This window comes from Peromyscus maniculatus, chromosome 3 (genome assembly GCF_049852395.1).
Source record: "Peromyscus maniculatus bairdii isolate BWxNUB_F1_BW_parent chromosome 3, HU_Pman_BW_mat_3.1, whole genome shotgun sequence".
Classification (NCBI taxonomy): domain Eukaryota; kingdom Metazoa; phylum Chordata; class Mammalia; order Rodentia; family Cricetidae; genus Peromyscus; species Peromyscus maniculatus.
In genome coordinates, this window is record NC_134854.1 from 110,616,690 (window position 1) to 110,634,448 (window position 17,759).

General features: G+C 52.5%; 1 protein-coding gene across 3 annotated transcripts in view; it reads right to left on the reverse strand.

Annotated features, from left to right (window-relative positions):
• Positions 1-17,759, reverse strand: part of Eefsec (eukaryotic elongation factor, selenocysteine-tRNA specific) — a 210,441-nt gene that overhangs the window by 18,563 nt on the left and 174,119 nt on the right. For 2 of the 3 annotated variants that reach the window (XM_006996141.4, XM_076567282.1), the window contains exon 6: positions 9,740-9,896. The exons of the other annotated variant lie outside the window; for it this stretch is intronic. In XM_006996141.4, coding sequence (XP_006996203.1) covers positions 9,740-9,896 — 157 coding nt within the window. The remainder of the gene's footprint in view (positions 1-9,739; positions 9,897-17,759) is intronic. 3 annotated transcript variants of the gene reach the window in all.

A 17,759-nucleotide genomic window follows, 5' to 3' on the forward strand; every position in this document is an offset into this window, starting at 1 on the left:
CCAAGAAGCCCCAGTACTGCCCATGTGGATGATGGGACCCTGTGGGGAGGCTGACCAGCAGCTGGTTTCTGTCCACTGTGCTGGTTTATGTTAATTGCAGATATTTTCATCGTATTGTGTTACTCCATCCATCTTTGTGAACGGGCCGTCTTGTAAAATTCTTTTAATTATGTTATTTTTTCTTGCCTATCTTCATCATCTACAATTATTTATAATATCATTGTCCTTGTTTCAAATGCTGGGAATAAACATTGTTGTAACAGTTCTTCGATGGGGTTCATATAATTTTTACAATTGCTTTGAAATGCCTCAATGGCCAAAGCTGAAGGAGGCTATTCATTTAGGGGGAGAAGACACCCCAAAGTGCTCCCTGCTCTGGATGCCAGGTTGTCCTCATCCAGGGCAGCCCTAGGCTGGGGTGGCAGCAGCCTATGGGAGCTGGGTCAGGTTTCAGAGTTGCTGTCCCCATAGATGTCAGGGCAAGATCCAGAAAGGGCACTGTCGGGGTAAGATGCCGGGAGAAAGATGGATGGTTTGTTTTCATTTTTATAGGAGTTTCTGAAACCTCAACTTTCACCCCTCACCCCTGTTCAGCTCTCTTCTCCCAGAGAGCTCTTTTCCTGTCTCCTTGTGGGGTTGGCAGCTAGCTGTGAGGCAGAGCCCGGTGGAATGAATGGCTGTCCAGAAGAGTTGCCATCATGGGTGACCTAGCTGTCTCTCCCCAAGTTGGCTGGGGCCCCTTGTAAGGATGTCTGGGGACAGCCAGCACTTTGGATGAATTGGCACCTGGGACTCACCCCCATCTGGTCTTATGCTCTCCCAGAAGCTTTCAGATCTCCATAAGTATTTACCATGTCCCTCTATGATTAGTACCCCACGATCCTATGACACTGACTTCCTCTGCCAAGTGCCCTCAGAGGAGGACCCCAGAAACACACTCTGGCCAGGGCACGGAGGGATGCAATGTGCAGCAGCCCAGCAGGGTGCCTGGGGGCTCATAGGCTACCTAGACTGGGACACGATGATACCTTCTAGAGACTCTGAAAAGCTTGCCTGCCAGTGCCCCAAGCCACAACTGCTTCCGACGGGCTTCAGCTTCAGGACTGTGGGTTGATAGGATTACCACCACAGGCCCTGGCTCTGCGTTCAGGACATAGTGTCTTTGGATCAGAGGTACAGATGCTGAGGACGACCAAGGGCCATTTGGTAGCAGCACCCCAAACCTGCATGGGGTACTGGGGTGATGTGCTTATACTACATGGTCTATGGTTAGAATCAGCAGACCAGCCCCAGGTGCAGGTCCAGAGTGGGGACTGTGCAGTTGCTTGGTCCAGGCTGGGAGCCACAGCCTTTTAGTGTGTGTGCTTAGGGGATGGGGGTGGGTGGGTAAGACTGACTTTAGTAGACACCTAAGAAATGTAAATAAGCCCTGAGTAGAGAGGGCACCTGGGACAGGAAAGCTGAAATCCAGCTCCATCTACCTGGCTGACAAGAGTGTGAGGTGAGGCGACCCAATGTTTCTGGGGATTACTCTGCCAGGAGCTTGCAGGAAACTTCTAAATATTTGGTGTTCTCTTTGTGGAAAATTAGAAGAGTTTACCTTCTGAGAACCAATCCTAAGAAAACACTGTTCATAATACAGTAAACTTAAGATGCTCTGCTAATGTTGTTCATAACCCAGGTGCTGGAAACATCGAACATTTATGGAGCCCTGGGTTTCTGGGTCCAGCCTCAGTTTAGGTGGCAAGTTAGTGTTGCACTCCACCAGGGAAGGCTACAGTGAAACTTCACAGCACCCAAACTGTGTCCGGAGGAGCTTAGGTGCTCAGTATGGGTGTGGGCTAGAGCTGGAACCATTCGGACCAGCTTCTTCTGAAAGGTGAGATGATAACTGAAGGAAACAGGTGATGTCACTAAGCAAGGAGACTGAGAGCAGAGCCTTCTCCTCCTGCCCTGAGCGGGCTCACAGCTGAGACAGATGAGCTATTACTTGAAGGGTACAGGTATAAAAACTGTTTTGTTTCCTATTTTCCCATTTGGAGATAGACACAGGTCAAGCCCTGACTCTGTGTGAGAAGTCACGTCCCCTGCTGAGACAGGAAGAGGCTAGCCGGAAGCTTCTTACCTAGGACAGAGGCTATTAGCTCACTGGTGAGGGCCCTGGGTGTGGAGCGGTCAGTGCACCCTGAGCTCTCACAGAAACTCTTTCCCAAATGCCAGCCTCAGGCCCAGGTGGGTGGCCGGCAAATTCTGCTGGCCAGACAAACATGCCAGGGCTGCTGAGAAGGAGTGACATCGCACCTCCCGTGGGGACCAGCCACTGGAATTTAGAAGCGGCCATTTGACAAGTGAAGGGACTGGTCTTCCAATCCCACCTGTGTGGTCTGATGACGTGGCACTTATTTTGGGATAGTACAGCCTGTGGCCATTGCAGTCTGAATAACTCTCAAGCAGGTTGGAGCAGGGGGTGTTCTGCCCTTGCTCCTGACAATGTACCCTCCTCATCACACCTGTGGTATTGTGAAGTGCCAGGAGGAGGGCTGGTGAGATAGCCAGGCTGGTAAAGTACCTGCCACATGCACAAGCAAGAGAACCTCAGTTCAATCCTCAGAATATACGTAAAAACAAACCCAGTGTGGTGGCGTGTGCTTAAAACCCCAGCACTGGAAGGCCAAAGAGCTTGAAGCACACTGGCCTTGTGAGCTCCAGGTGAGAAACCCTGTCTTAAAAACAAAACCAATCAAACAACCAACCCTAAAACTAAGGTAGACAGCTCTTGAGGAATAATTGAGGTTGACTTCTGGCCTCGGTGCGCGAGCGCGCACACACACACACACACACACACACACACACACACACACACACACACACACACACGAGGAAAGAAACATAAACAAAAGCCTTCATGGCCCTGAGATGAGGAGACTGTGGGCAACTTTATGTCTCCCAGCTCTTCAGGCTAACATAATCTGAGTCCAGTGAAATCTGGTTTAAGACCAGGACACTGGATCCTTCTGGTTCCCTGCACAGATCTTCCACAGAGAGAAGGGGGCATGAGTGGGTGGATCCTGAATGGAGGGCCTGAGATTGGAGCAGCAGCCTCTGCTACAGGCAGTTGTGCCATGGAAGGCAGAGCTCTTTGCCATAGTCATCGTGTAGCTGTCTATCCTCTGAGCCCTAAATGAACAGTAACTCACAGCACAGCCCCTCGTCCCAGACCCACTGGAGCCAGGAGACCCGATTCATTGTTGGGCAGTGGTAGTTCAGTTCAGAGTGGGTCCTCTTCAGGGCACAGGTGCTCCCAGGTGCACCTATAGTAGGCCAGGTGCCAATCCAAATTCAGCCAGAGGATGACAGCAAGAATATGGTGAATTGCCAGGCAGTGGTGACACATGCCTTTAATCCCAGCACTCAGGGAGGCAGAGGCAGGTGGATCTCTGTGAGTTCGAGGCCAGCTTGGTCTACAGAGTGAGTTCCAGGACAATACAGAGAAACCCTATCTCTAAAAACCAAAAAGAGAGTGAGAGAGGGGTTGGGGAGGGAGAGAGAGAATGTGGCGAATCTGGAGCCTACATGGCAAGCACTGGGTCCCCCCCCCCCCCCCACCTGGTTCCCAGACTAAGCCTCATGTCCCATTTCAGGCCCAGTTCTCAGCATCCAGATGGGCTCTGCTGGACCCAGACATGCTGGGCCCGACAAAGTCCCTCCCTTTTCCAGCCGTGTAACTTGGTAAGGCACTTGACCTGGAAGGTCACCTTGTCACCTGTAGACTTCGTGAAAGTTGTGGGTAGAATGCTCCCTCCCCCTGGGGACTGCTAAGGGTGTGACCATTTTACCTCTTGGCCTTCTCAGGCACCCCAACAGGAAGGAGCCCAAGAAATGACAAAGACGACATTTATAGGTGCAGTAGCTACTGCCAACATGTCCTACGTTGACTGTTTGGCACTGTCCTGTAGACACCATGCTGAGAACTCTGCTTTAGCAGGGAGGGGCCAGTACCTGTCTAGCCTCCAAGATGCGAACACTGCCTTATCCTCAGATCTGGAGTGAGTGACAGCTTCTCTGAGAGCCCACCACAGAGGACTGCTACAAGATGGAAAACTGATTTCTGTAACACGTCTTGGGCAGAAGCTGGTGCCCAGCACCAGCAATGGTTGGTACAGAGCATACCATTCCGTCCTTCCCTATCCAGACCTCTTCTGTGCTCCTGGCATGTGACTGGTAGAGGTTTTCTTTGGCTAGCAACCACTGGCCAATAACTGAACCACTGATGCTCTCTGTGACTGAGACAAGTGTCTGTCTTAATGTGCCGAGTACAGAGCTCTGCACAGGGAAACCTAGTTTTGCATGTGCCCTGAGACATCAGGTAGAAGGCTGTGGCCCAGTACTGTGCAGACTATGGCAGAGCACTGGCACCCAGGGAGAAGGAAATGGGGGTACAGGGCATCCCCAAGACAGAAGGACCCAGACCCAAAGTCAAGATAGCCAGTTTTTGGCAAGACCAGATGCAAAGTACAAGTGACTTCTTTTCACTATCCAAGGACAAGCCTCTGGGCTGGAACAGAGAGTGAGCAGCAGGGAGTATCCTGGGGCCTCCACCACTATTTCACTTCCTGTAAGACCTTGCTGGGGGACAGAAGTACCATTGCTTAAAAACTAGCATTTTGGACACACCAAAGTAAACGGCTACAAGACAGAAAGCACTCAGAACAATGTCCCACAGGACACAATGGTCAATGACTATTACCCTGTTGTTATTCAACATTCTCAAATTATGTTGCACTCTGTCCAGTCTCTGTGACTTAGCACTCTTTGTTCCTTCTATCCTGGATGGTTTTCTTCTGTTGCCTGGGGAACTTCCTCATCACCTCCCATTCTCCTCTGGAAGGGGAGGGTCATGTGCTCTCTCCCATGACCCCTTCCCCTAGGGCTTCCCTAAGAAGCCAGCCCTGAAGTTTTCTATACCAGTCTGCTCCTGGGAAGGAGCTAAAACCAGTGTACTGGGTTCAGGTGTCACCAAGACACAGACCATAGCTGGAACACAGGAGGAGATGTGTGCAGGAAGTCTTGAGGGAACAGCAGTTCCTCTTTCTTTGTTTACCTCCAGGAGCACATGGCGTGCAAGGCATCTCTAGTCAGGCTCTGCCACATCTGCCAGCTCAGGCCTTGGCCCTGACTTCCAAAGGCATCAAAGATGCTCCTCTATACACATTCCTGTGGCCCACTGATGAGCTATGATCCACCAGTGACCATGAACCTGGCTCTTGCACATAGGTGAGACTCGATACCAAGCTCTGACTCTACCTGCTTAACCATGCTCTTCACCACCACACATCATGGGCATTGAGGCCATGACAGGATGCACTGTCTGCTGCGTGCCCATTGGCCAGTGTGTGTGTCCTGGGCACAGTCTTGGGAGCCATGTCACCTTCTCAGGAAACCTTCCAAACCCCAGATTCAGTCAGGGGCCTTGCTGTGAGATGTTACAACACCGTACACCTTCCTGCCCAGGATAAACATGGCTAGTGGCAATGCAGATATAAGAATGCCTATATGTGGTCTGTCTTCACACCTGCTGCAGGCTGACCGAGCGGCCCCACACTCGCACAAACACACAGACCCCCAGGCCCCTCAGCTTGAGACTGCTGTTGGAGACAGCCTTTAAAGAGATCAAGTTACAATGAGATTGTTAATGTTAGTTCTAATAAAATATGACTGATGTCTACACAAGATTAAGACAGATATAGAGAGATGGCTACATGAAGACACAAAGAGAAGGGACATTTGTAAACCAAGGAGAGACAAGCCTTGCCCAAGCTCTCATCCTGGATTTCCAGCTCCAGACTTCCAGAGCTGGCAACAGTTTAACCAGTGATCTTATGGAACTGTTGTGGTACCTGATGACAAGTTTGCAATCCACTGCAAGCTCCACGAACACAGTCACCCCAGTTGTGTTCACTTCGGTGGTTCCAGAGCCTGACACAGGGACAACACAGTAGGACTCACAGCACTGCGGAGTGGATGACAGTGGGGCTCAGAGCACTGCAGAGTGGATGACAGTGGGACTCACATGACAGTGGGGCTCAGCACTGCGGAGTGGATGACAGTGGGACTCAGAGCACTGCGGAGTGGATGACAGTGGGACTCAGAGCACTGCGGAGTGGATGACAGTGGGACTCAGAGCACTGCGGAGTGGATGACAGTGGGACTCAGAGCACTGCGGAGTGGATGACAGTGGGACTCAGAGCACTGCGGAGTGGATGACAGTGAGGCTCAGCACTGCGGAGTGGATGACAGTGGGACTCACAGCACTGTGGAGTGGATGACAGTGGGACTCAGCACTGCGGAGTGGATGACAGTGGGACTCACAGCACTGCGGAGTGGATGACAGTGGGACTCAGCACTGCGGAGTGGATGACAGTGGGACTCACAGCACTGTGGAGTGGATGACAGTGGGACTCAGCACTGCGGAGTGGATGACAGTGGGACTCAGCACTGCGGAGTGGATGACAGTGAGGACTCAGAGCACTGCGGAGTGGATGACAGTGAGGACTCAGAGCACTGCGGAGTGGATGACAGTGGGACTCAGCACTGCGGAGTGGATGACAGTGGGACTCAGCACTGCGGAGTGGATGACAGTGGGACTCACAGCACTGTGGAGTGGATGACAGTGGGACTCAGCACTGCGGAGTGGATGACAGTGGGACTCAGCACTGCGGAGTGGATGGCAGTGGGACTCAGAGCACTGTGGAGTGGATGACAGTGGGACTCAGCACTGCGGAGTGGATGACAGTGGGACTCAGCACTGCGGAGTGGATGACAGTGAGGACTCAGAGCACTGCGGAGTGGATGACAGTGAGGACTCAGAGCACTGCGGAGTGGATGACAGTGGGACTCAGCACTGCGGAGTGGATGACAGTGGGACTCAGCACTGCGGAGTGGATGACAGTGGGACTCACAGCACTGTGGAGTGGATGACAGTGGGACTCAGCACTGCGGAGTGGATGACAGTGGGACTCAGCACTGCGGAGTGGATGACAGTGAGGACTCAGAGCACTGCGGAGTGGATGACAGTGAGGACTCAGAGCACTGCGGAGTGGATGACAGTGGGACTCAGCACTGCGGAGTGGATGACAGTGGGACTCAGAGCACTGCGGAGTGGATGACAGTGGGACTCAGCACTGCGGAGTGGATGACAGTGGGGCTCAGAGCACTGCGGAGTGGATGACAGTGGGACTCTCAGCACTGCGGAGTGGATGACAGTGAGGACTCAGAGCACTGCGGAGTGGATGACAGTGGGACTCAGCACTGCGGAGTGGATGACAGTGGGACTCAGAGCACTGCGGAGTGGATGACAGTGGGACTCAGCACTGCGGAGTGGATGACAGTGGGACTCAGCACTGCGGAGTGGATGACAGTGGGACTCAGCACTGCGGAGTGGATGACAGTGGGACTCAGCACTGCGGAGTGGATGACAGTGGGGCTCAGAGCACTGCGGAGTGGATGACAGTGGGACTCAGAGCACTGCGGAGTGGATGACAGTGGGACTCAGCACTGCGGAGTGGATGACAGTGGGACTCAGCACTGCGGAGTGGATGACAGTGGGGCTCAGAGCACTGCGGAGTGGATGACAGTGGGACTCAGAGCACTGCAGAGTGGATGACAGTGGGACTCACAGCACTGTGGAGTGGATGACAGTGGGACTCAGAGCACTGAGGAGTGGATGACAGTGGGACTCAGAGCACTGCGGAGTGGATGACAGTGGGACTCAGCACTGCGGAGTGGATGACAGTGGGACTCACAGCACTGTGGAGTAGATGACAGTGGGACTCAGAGCACTGAGGAGTGGATGACAGTGGGACTCAGAGCACTGCGGAGTGGATGACAGTCGGACTCACAGCACTGTGGAGTGGATGACAGTGGGACTCAGAGCACTGAGGAGTGGATGACAGTGGGACTCAGAGCACTGCGGAGTGGATGACAGTGGGACTCAGCACTGCAGAGTGGATGGCAGTGGGACTCACAGCACTGTGGAGTGGATGACAGTGGGACTCAGCACTGCGGAGTGGATGACAGTGAGGACTCAGAGCACTGCGGAGTGGATGACAGTGAGGACTCAGAGCACTGCGGAGTGGATGACAGTGGGACTCAGAGCACTGCGGAGTGGATGACAGTGGGGCTCAGAGCACTGCGGAGTGGATGACAGTGGGACTCAGCACTGCGGAGTGGATGACAGTGGGACTCAGAGCACTGCGGAGTGGATGACAGTGGGGCTCAGAGCACTGCGGAGTGGATGACAGTGGGACTCAGCACTGCGGAGTGGATGACAGTGGGACTCAGCACTGCGGAGTGGATGGAGAACTGGCTGTGAACTCTTTGACTCAGGCACTGTGAGCTGTGTGCCCAGCTGGTAAGCAGCTGGCTATACAAGACAGTGGTCCTTGTCTCTGCTGTGGGCCTACCTGATGCTTCCTAACCCCAGAGAGGCACAGAGAGACAGGGCCTCTCGTGACTGCTGCCTCCCTTTGTGAGAGGGCAATGTTATCTGTGGCCCTCTGGGTCCCCTAGCCTTACCTGAGGTGTGGCCAATGAGCCCTCCTTTCTGGCTTGAATCAGGGCTGATTTAGCCAAGAAATTACAAACCAAGATGACCTTGCTCACCTCATCTAAACCTCCCTTCACATCTATCCTTTCCCAACCCAGAGTCCTGGAGCCACAGAAAACTATGAGTCTGTGTGCTACCAGAGATGGGGCCCTGTAAATATTTAAACTTTGTTCAGTTGAAAATTGTCATAGTACAAAGTATGTGGGGGTAAAAGCCTGAGGATCACAATGCATTACTCACTACAAACAGACCCCTCAGTGCCTCCTGTGCCATAAGGAATTATGCGTAGGCCCTGCTTGTAACCTGTGCACTACCTGTTCAACCTCCCAGGATAGTCCGGCCCATGACCTCCAGCCCATGTGTACTTAGTACATCACCTCAGACATGCAGCCCTCACACAGCCAGTATATGACTCCCCCACACCCCCAGATCTCTCACTCAGGACCCTCAGACCTGCAGCCCTCAAATACTTAGCACACGCCCACCTCACACTTGCATCACTCCCACACCAGTGCATGCCCACCTTTGAAGGCCACCCCTCCCACACCCAGCTAAGATTCAGCTCAGGCCTTCACACACCTTGCACACCCCAGCTCAGGCCTGTGCACTTGTCTTGCGCTGTCTGTGGATATTTATTAGCTCACTGCCTGTCCTCTCCCACAAGCTCCATACCTCTAGTATCAAGCATTGGCCTGATACACAGTCAGCTTCAATAAAATGCCGACTGTATAAATACACACATGACCTAAAGGATGACTACAGGAAAGAGACCCAGAGGCTCCACCTCCAGAAGCAGGTGACACCCTGACACAGCCACGCACACGGCCCTGAGCCTGATGGTCTCTACAGTTTGCTTGAACCTACTGGGCACCATGGTGCTGTGCCAGTCCTGGAAGGCTTCCCCTTCCCTCCTCCGTTGAGCTCTCTGTAAGATCAATACCTACTTCACCAGGAACCTGAGGTGTGTCCAAAACAGTAAACAGTGGGATAAAATTCAACCCTGACCTTGTCCCTGCCCAGACCTTCTCAGGACTCACTGGCTTCCTAGCCAGAAGCTAAGGCTAGCAATGCTGTCCCGATGGTGCTTGGGCCTGCCATCTCCCCCACACTCTGCACAGATGCAACTGCACTCACCAGGGATGTGGATCTTGAACTTGCCACTCTGGCCGAAGGCACTGTCGATGATACCCTGCTCCCCTGTCGACAGCTGCACCTTAAGCCCCACAAAGAGCTGGATGTTGGTCTCCTTTTTGAACAGGGAACGTCCAATCACGCTGTAGTCATCCATTACCTGTCCCCACATAGGAAAGGAGGCATTAGTAGTGCACGCTAAGAACTGACTCTGGGGTGAAGTGCTGTGCCCACCTCATATATAATAATGTATACAGACTAGGGAGAAGGTCTGACCCACTACTAAATATTCACCATATTCCTTAACACAGGCACTAAGAAGGATCAACAGTCATGGCAACCTCAGAAGCCCCATGCTAAAGCCAAGATACAAATCTTCCAGGGTCAGCGATCTGGAGGGGCAGAGGTGGCCTTGGGCCATATTCCCTGCCCCTGTCTTCGAGGCTCCTGTGGCTCTGGCTTCCCCCAGGAGAGTCTCTAGGGAGCAGTCTCATCCGGCCCGCCATCCCGCCTTACCCACAGGCCTTGCTTGGAGCTTTTCTTTGCTCACTATGCAGTATGCATCTCCCCTCAATGATGCCCCCTGTCGGTCTAGTTCCAGCAAGATTCCTTATGGTCCCTGGCCCCTGCTACCTTGCCAGGCCCATTTCTTCAAAGCTCACATCCCTGCCGGGGACTTTGGCTGCCCCCTCATCTCTTTGTGGGTACTCAGGCTGACAAGAAGCATATATGTTGGCGGCGGGGGAGGGGGGGGCAGTCATCCTGAATGGATTCTATCATGAGCTGTCTTCTCCCACATATGTCGCTGCACTCAGCCTAGCTGCATTTGTACCTAGCCTGCCAGAGTCTTGTCAATAAGAGCTTCATTACAGCTGGGAGTGAGACCCCTTCTCTACCTGGCTGGTTCTTGTCCTCACCAACCCACTCTGTAGATACTGTGCTCAGCCACTAAGTCAGACCCTATTATAAGAAGTGTCCCTCATTCTGGCAACTACTATGGAAAATGCACTCACAGATCTCTCAGGCACGCATGGTGCTTCTAGGAAAATGTCCTTTAGAGATGCTTGTCCAGGTGGGAAATGTCAGCACACAGGCTACCCACTGTCAGTGTCCGGTAGCCACGGCCTTGGATCAATTCAAAGTCCCAGCCTACAGGCAGAAAAATGGAGCATGGCTCCCACTGGCCACAGTGACCACAAAGAGGAAACGGTATGAAGGTCACAGGACACTGGGTGGGCACTAGCAAAGCTGTGTGCAGTAGGGGTACATGGAATCAAGAGAAGCTGCTGCCTCAGGGGAAGGCCATGCAGTGCCTGGAGAATTTTTCACTATATATCTTTCCTACATTCTAACCTTTGAAATGAATGAATTATCTGTTCAAAATTAAAAACTAAGCCAGATGGTGCTACACGCCTTTAATCCCACCACTTGGGAGGCAGAGGCAGGCAGATCCCAGTGAGTTTGAGGCCAGCCTGGTCTACAGAGCTAGTTCCAGGACAGCCAGGACTACACAAGGAAACCCTGTCTTGAACCTCCCCTGCACCCCTCAAAAAACAAGCCAAAACCAAACCAACAAAAATTTAAAAGAAACAGGTAAGTATTTATCTTTCACTCTAACCAGGCAAACCTATTCTTTCTTGACAGCCACAAGTAGAGGACGGTTTCTTCCAGTCACTTCTAGTGGCTGTCCCCTTCTGAGGTGCATGCCCTGGGCCATTGGGCTATCTCCTGCTAAGATGCAGAAACATCTCACTGCTACTAAAGAGGCTTGAATCTGGCCAAGCACCCTAGATAGATTGTTTTGAAAAGTAGAAACTGTCTCATTTACCCTAAAACCCTTTTGGAAAAACATATCCTATTCTCCTTGATTCATAGCAGTAGATAAAAGGCCCCGCATTCCTTCTCTCCTGGTGATTGATGAATTGGATACAAACAATGATAAGAATTACAATCTCCACTTGTGCAGCCCTCTGTACCTCACAAGCCTCTTTCCCACACAGCTACTCCTCCTTTCCCTCCGAGATGGCTCCAGCACGCTCCCCCAGGGCAGCCCCTGCTCTCGGAGGGTGGGTCTGTCTACTCAGCCTCTGAGCCAGCAGTGCCAGCCTTCTGCTCACTGGCATCCAGGAAGTTCCACTGATTAGGCTTTATGAAAGCTGCGCCTAGATGGGCAGTGGTGGTGCATGCCTTTAATCCCAGCACTTGGGAGGCAGAGGCAGGTGGATCTCTCTGAGTTCAAGGCCAGCCTGGGCTACAAAGAGAGTACTAGGACAACCAGGACGGTTACATAGAGAAATCTTGCCTTGAGAAGCAAATAAACAAACAAACAACAAACAAACAAAACAAAACAAAAAAGCAAGCAAGCAAGCTGCACCTTGCTGCCCAGTCTGGACATCCCCAATTCCAAATGGCACAAGATGGGAGCTTGCTGCTTCATAGAAACCCATCCCCACAAGCACAGAATGGTCACTGTGAAGAGCTGGGCTCCCTGCCCAAGAGGGTAGGATCTATTACTGTTCACCTCTACAGCCTAGTCTGGCATGCCTTGAATAGTTTAGCCCTCATCACCTTCAGGGACTTCCTCCTACCTAAGGGAGTCGGATCTGAGGAGCAGCACACAAGGATCTGGCCCAGACCAGCAGTCAGCATGATGTAGCTCCTTTCCACACTGAAGCAGTGGCTAGAGTGCTGCCCAGGATGGTGAGGTTCTCCGAGACAGATACACCTGAGACCCAGACTACCTCCAGCATCACTGTATCCACGGATTAAGAAAGGCAGTCCTTGGACCAAGAACTCATAGCTTACTTTGAAAGCATCTTAAAAAAGCATCACCAGTAGGGCATGGTAGCATATGCCTTGTAAGCCCAGCTGTCCGGAAGGTTGAGGCAGGAGGATAAGCATGTGTTCAAGGAGGATCTAGGGTACTTAGAAAGTTCAAGGTCAGCCCAGGCTGTATACTACTAGTAAGACCCTGTCTTTAAAAAAAAAAAAAAAAAATCAAAGTTTGGCCAGGTGGTAGTGGCACATGCCTTTAATCCCAGGGTAGAGAAAAGCAGGAGAATCTCTGTAAGTTCAAGGCTAGCTTGGTCTACAGAGCAAGTTCCAAGACAGCTAGAGCTACATAGTGAGCCCCTGGTTCAGAAAAACAAACAAACAAACAACCCGTCCCCAAAAAGAGTTAATTACTGAGACCAAACCAGTAACAAATCCATCTATTCATTCTTCCCATAAGGACCTGCATTATTCCTAAGTACCTATAGTGCAACATCAAGGCAGATATCTAGCTGGCATCTGTGGGTATGCATGGCCAGCCAGAATCCGCCTAGATGGAATGATCTCAAGCCTCAGTGATCCTTCTACATGCCCCCATCACCCTCTTCCTCTGTCCCCTGGGGGACTCCTCCCTATCAACCCAGGTTCCAGTCTGCATCCTGTTTCAGGTAGCTTTCCCAACCCCCCAGGTGGAAGGTAGAACTCCTGGTTCTGAGCTTGGCTACCCTGTGTTAAAACCTGATAGCTTGTCCATTTAATCCTGCAAAGGATTAAAATTCCTTCAAGGAAAGGGGTTCTTCTTTATACCCCACATCCCACAGAGCTTGGTACACATGTGCTCAGAGATGATGGGAAAGCACAAGCATGCATGCATGGAACTGAGGGGGAAGAAGGGGTGGGAGGCTGCGTGGCTCTTTGCTCCCTGGGGACAAAACTTTATCATTCATGTGGTATGTCCAAGGGGACAAGACTCATCTATGAGAGGTCTACTGCCAGCATTGGAAAAATGGTCGTGCCCCCCCAAGCCCCCGCATTCAGCTCCCAGACAGGGTTTCTCTGTGTAGCCCTGGCTGTCCTGAAACTCACTCTGTAGAGCAGGCTGGCCTTGACCCAGAGATCCTCCTGCCTCTGCCTCCCAAGTGCTGGGATTAAAGGTGTGAGCCACGCCCCCCATCAACTGGTTTTCTTCTTTTTTAATCTTCTTAGGAAGACTGTAGAGCTGATTCCAGCCCAGATGCTGCCTACTCAGTTCTGCAGCTCGGTGGCCAGAGCTGGCTGTCCAGTGAGCCTGCAGGCCTGGCTTCCTGCACACAGAGCTGGGTGGCATGCTATCCGTTAGCAACGACCTGCAGAAGGCGCCTCCTTACTGGGCCCTCTCTCCCGTCTTTCGTCTATAAACTGTTATAAGCCAAAGGCCACCAAGACATGGAGCCTCCCTCTTTCCATAAACCAGGTCCTTGCCAAGGGACAGAGTACTTCTGTTAGTATCAGGAGACTGTCAAAAAGCCCCAGAGAAGTCCCTGAAGTTAGTTTTAGTGCTACCTAAACAAGGCAGAGTGAAGGTCTAGGGCTCCACACTTGCTGTGTTCTTGTCTGGCTGACCAGTGATGTCTGGGCCGCCAGTCCTGCTGGGCTGCTGGTGTGTGTGTGTGAAGCCCTGTTCATGGACCTATATTACCACACTATTTTTGTTTGTTTTTTGAGACAGGGTCTCTCTCTGTAGCCCTGGCTGTCCTGGAGCTTGCCATAGAGCAGGCTGGCCTTGCCGCATGAGTGCTGGTATTAAAGGCATGTGCCACCATGCCCAGTATTGTTTTAAGAATCCAGGTAAAGGTGTGAAGTTAATGGGCTTTTTGTGGCTTCACCAGAGCCTATAGGGGCTACATCTTGCTGGTTGGCCTCAGTTCTGCTATGGCAAGAGTGGCAGCTAAAAGGATTTAAAATCCAAAAGAAGTGTCTCTGTCATTCTTGCTTTCTTGTTTTATGGCCTGGCCAGAAGACATACTAGCACCAACTAGGTTCACTGTGTCCTCCATTAACCTCTGTGTCTTCATTCCCAAGGGCAGGTTAAGTCCAGGAAGGGTACAAGTTCAACCCCCTGGTTCCTGTGCATTCCCTGGATACTGGTGGCCATGCCTGCTTACAGCTCCTATGATCACTTCGCACAACTAAGTGAGTGTCATAAAGACTTTACATAAAAGACAGAGTGGTCTTTGTCTGTGTCAGCCCCACACAGGAGACCGAGGGTGACCTAGGGTGGCACCCTGAGTGTGGTTACTCCTGAGGCCATGCTGGAGAACAGAGGAGGCCATCAAGATATTTCACCCAGACTGTCAAGTCCTGCTGCTCAGAGCCCAAGCGGGGGCTGTTCTGACTGCTCCTCACAAGACCTAAGGGGCAGGGGAGATGTCACTGCTGTGAATGAGTCCAGCATGGTTTTCTCTGGTGTCTGGGTTCCGCTGGGCCAACGTTACCTGGCTGACTCAGGTACTAGAAGCCCAGCCCAGGGGTTCTGAGCAGCCTCAACCCTGCTTGCCCCAGCTCAGGGAAAACCCTGCCAGGAGAGGAGACAGTCCCTATGATCAGGGACTCTACTTCCCACAAGTGGTCTAGAGGGAGGAGGAAGGGAGGAAAGTGGAGCTGGCAACACAGTGGGACCTGGAGCCCAGCCCCCTTTCAGGCTGCCCTGTCTAGCTGCCCACACCAAAGAAGCCCTGTGGCCCAACTCAGACTCTTGCAGTGACAGACTACAGAGCAGACACCAGCACACGGCAAGGAAAGCCCTGCCAGAGCAGTTAGAGGACTTGAATTCTGAATCAATCACCGGTGTCAAACCGAAGGCAATGCCTGTGGGGTTTGCTGGTGGCCTTGTTCCTGGGGACAATGCTGAACACAGGCCAGCGGTCACAATAGCTCAAGTGGGGACTTTCACTGTTTGCATGAGTAATTTGCTTCATCTACCCGCCCATGGTTGCTGGAGGGATCAAGCTCCCTCAGCAGTTACAGCTGTGTGTCCAGGCTCTTGCTGCCATGCCAGGAGAGTCCCCATTGTCCCCAGCTTTTGAGCAGGGACTTGGCTGCTGGTGCACATAATTATGTCATTACATGTGTCTCTCTTCCAGGGCTTGGTTCCCAGGATGAGGCTTGGGAATTGCCCAAGTTCTGAAGCTTCGACTAGTTCACTGTACAGGAAGGGAAGTCACTGGTGAAGAGAGCAAGCCATTACAGTGAGGAGGGAGGGCCCTGTGTTCCCAGAAGGGAAATGGTTCTAGTTGCTTGAGTTCTGGCCCTGTCTCTTATAGCATCATGGCCTGGGGCAGGGGACTTCTCCGAACCTCAGGTTTTTCATGACATAGGTTGTTAGGATTAGGACATTGATACTGGCCAGAACACCAAGACTGACAGCACAATGACCATTAGAAGAGACTGCATTAGTGAATGTCACACTGAAGTGGGGATGGAGGGACATGTGGGGCAGGTGATATAACATACCCAGAAAGCCCAGCTGCAGGGATCAGGACTTCTGGACAGGAAGGAGGGCAGGACCCACACTCAGTCTTCACAGCAGCAGGGTACCCCAGTCTCCCCCTCTCCCTTCCACCCTGGACAGTATCCTGGGAGAAGACAGAGACCAGCAGTCTCAGGAGGAAGGAGCCCCTTGCTACTGAGGTGTCTCCTCTTCCAGTCCACCTGAAGTCACTGACACTGACAGACAGAATGGTGTGCCCTTTACGCATCAGCAGAAAACAGTCCTCTTCCTCCTCCTCCCCAGCAGCATGGCCTGATGGAAAAGCAGAGGCCCCAGGCTAACCCACGGGGTGGGGTTGGTTCTTGCCTCCCCACTGCAGCACCCAGGCAAGCCAACTCACCATGCTGTACCTCGGGTTCTGCTTCTGTAAAACTAGACACAGTTCTCTGCTTCTCAAGGTTGTTGCAGGGATAAGACAAGGTTTCTGACACCAAAGTCTGTGAGCAATGAGCAACTTCATCATAAGGCCTGTGTCAAGCCTGGGAAAGTAAGTTAGCCTGACATGGTCTCAGCTCATCACACATACTCCAGAGGCTCAGAACCTGACGTCTGGGGTAGGCCAGTGACGTGCCTCACAACAGGCTGCTGCCGGGGATAGCTGCACTACACCTCTGCTCACCACAGGCTCTCAGGCTGCTAAGGTTGCTTCCCTCAGGCCAGGCCTCCTTCCTCCTTGAACACTCCTTACCTGTTCTGTATGTGCAGCCATCACCTGAGTCCCTCCTGGGTAAAACATCTGTCGGGGCTAAAGAGGTCCTAAGTGAGGGCTCCTGCCAGCTGCCCTCCACAGGGAAAAGGAGATGAGTATTTACGGAGTACTGACTATCTGCCAGGCCCCTGGCTTTCTCACATGTGCTCTCAACTCCCACCACAGACAGCACTATTACAGAGGACTCGGGCTAGAGCGACACAGCACAGTCATGCTACTCTGTGCCCCAACTCAGTCCTAGTTTCCAGAGCTGGCTTTCTACTGTGTCCAGCCACCTGACCTGCATCTACTTCTGAACATGAATGCAATCTCCAAAGTGGGTGAGCAGTGGAGCTGGGCTCCAGCAATCAGACTCTGACCCCGGAAGCCAGGAGAGAGGCTGGGGCTACGGTCAGGTTAGAGCAGGAGAAAAGCAAGCTGTTGCAGTGGACCTTCATAACCTCTGCCTCCTGGGACCCATCTGTTCAAGGGTCCATAGCCTCCACCCTGTTGGCTGGAAGCCTGTAGGCAAGAACAGCACGATAGACTGAAAGACCAGGGAGCAACTTCCACCAGGGGCTGGAGGGCTGCAGATGACCTGCACAGGAACCCCAGGCCTGGGCTGTCCCTGCTCAGGAAGAAGCAGGTGGTAGGTTCCTTCAGGCCCCGGGCAGGCTTAACAAACCATCAGCAGTGGAGCTACGTAGAGCCAGGAGCCCGAGGCAGTGCTGGTCAGACTTCAAAGCTGGCCAGTACTCCTGGTGGCGTCTGTATGTTTACACTTGGTTGGGTCCATGCCTCAGGCTCCTGAAGTCCAGCCTGAGGCCTTTCTGATTGGCGCCATGGGGCCAGACCGGCAGTAGCCAGTATGCCTGGTTTGACTCCCCCGCCACACACAGTGGGGGCAGCTTCTTGCCACTTCAGCCTGGACCCAGGATTGTATGCCACAAGCAATGCTCATGTGAGTATGGTCACGATGCACAGGGCTTAACAAAGGTCGACTTATGGCTGGCAAAGTACCAGCACTTTCCATG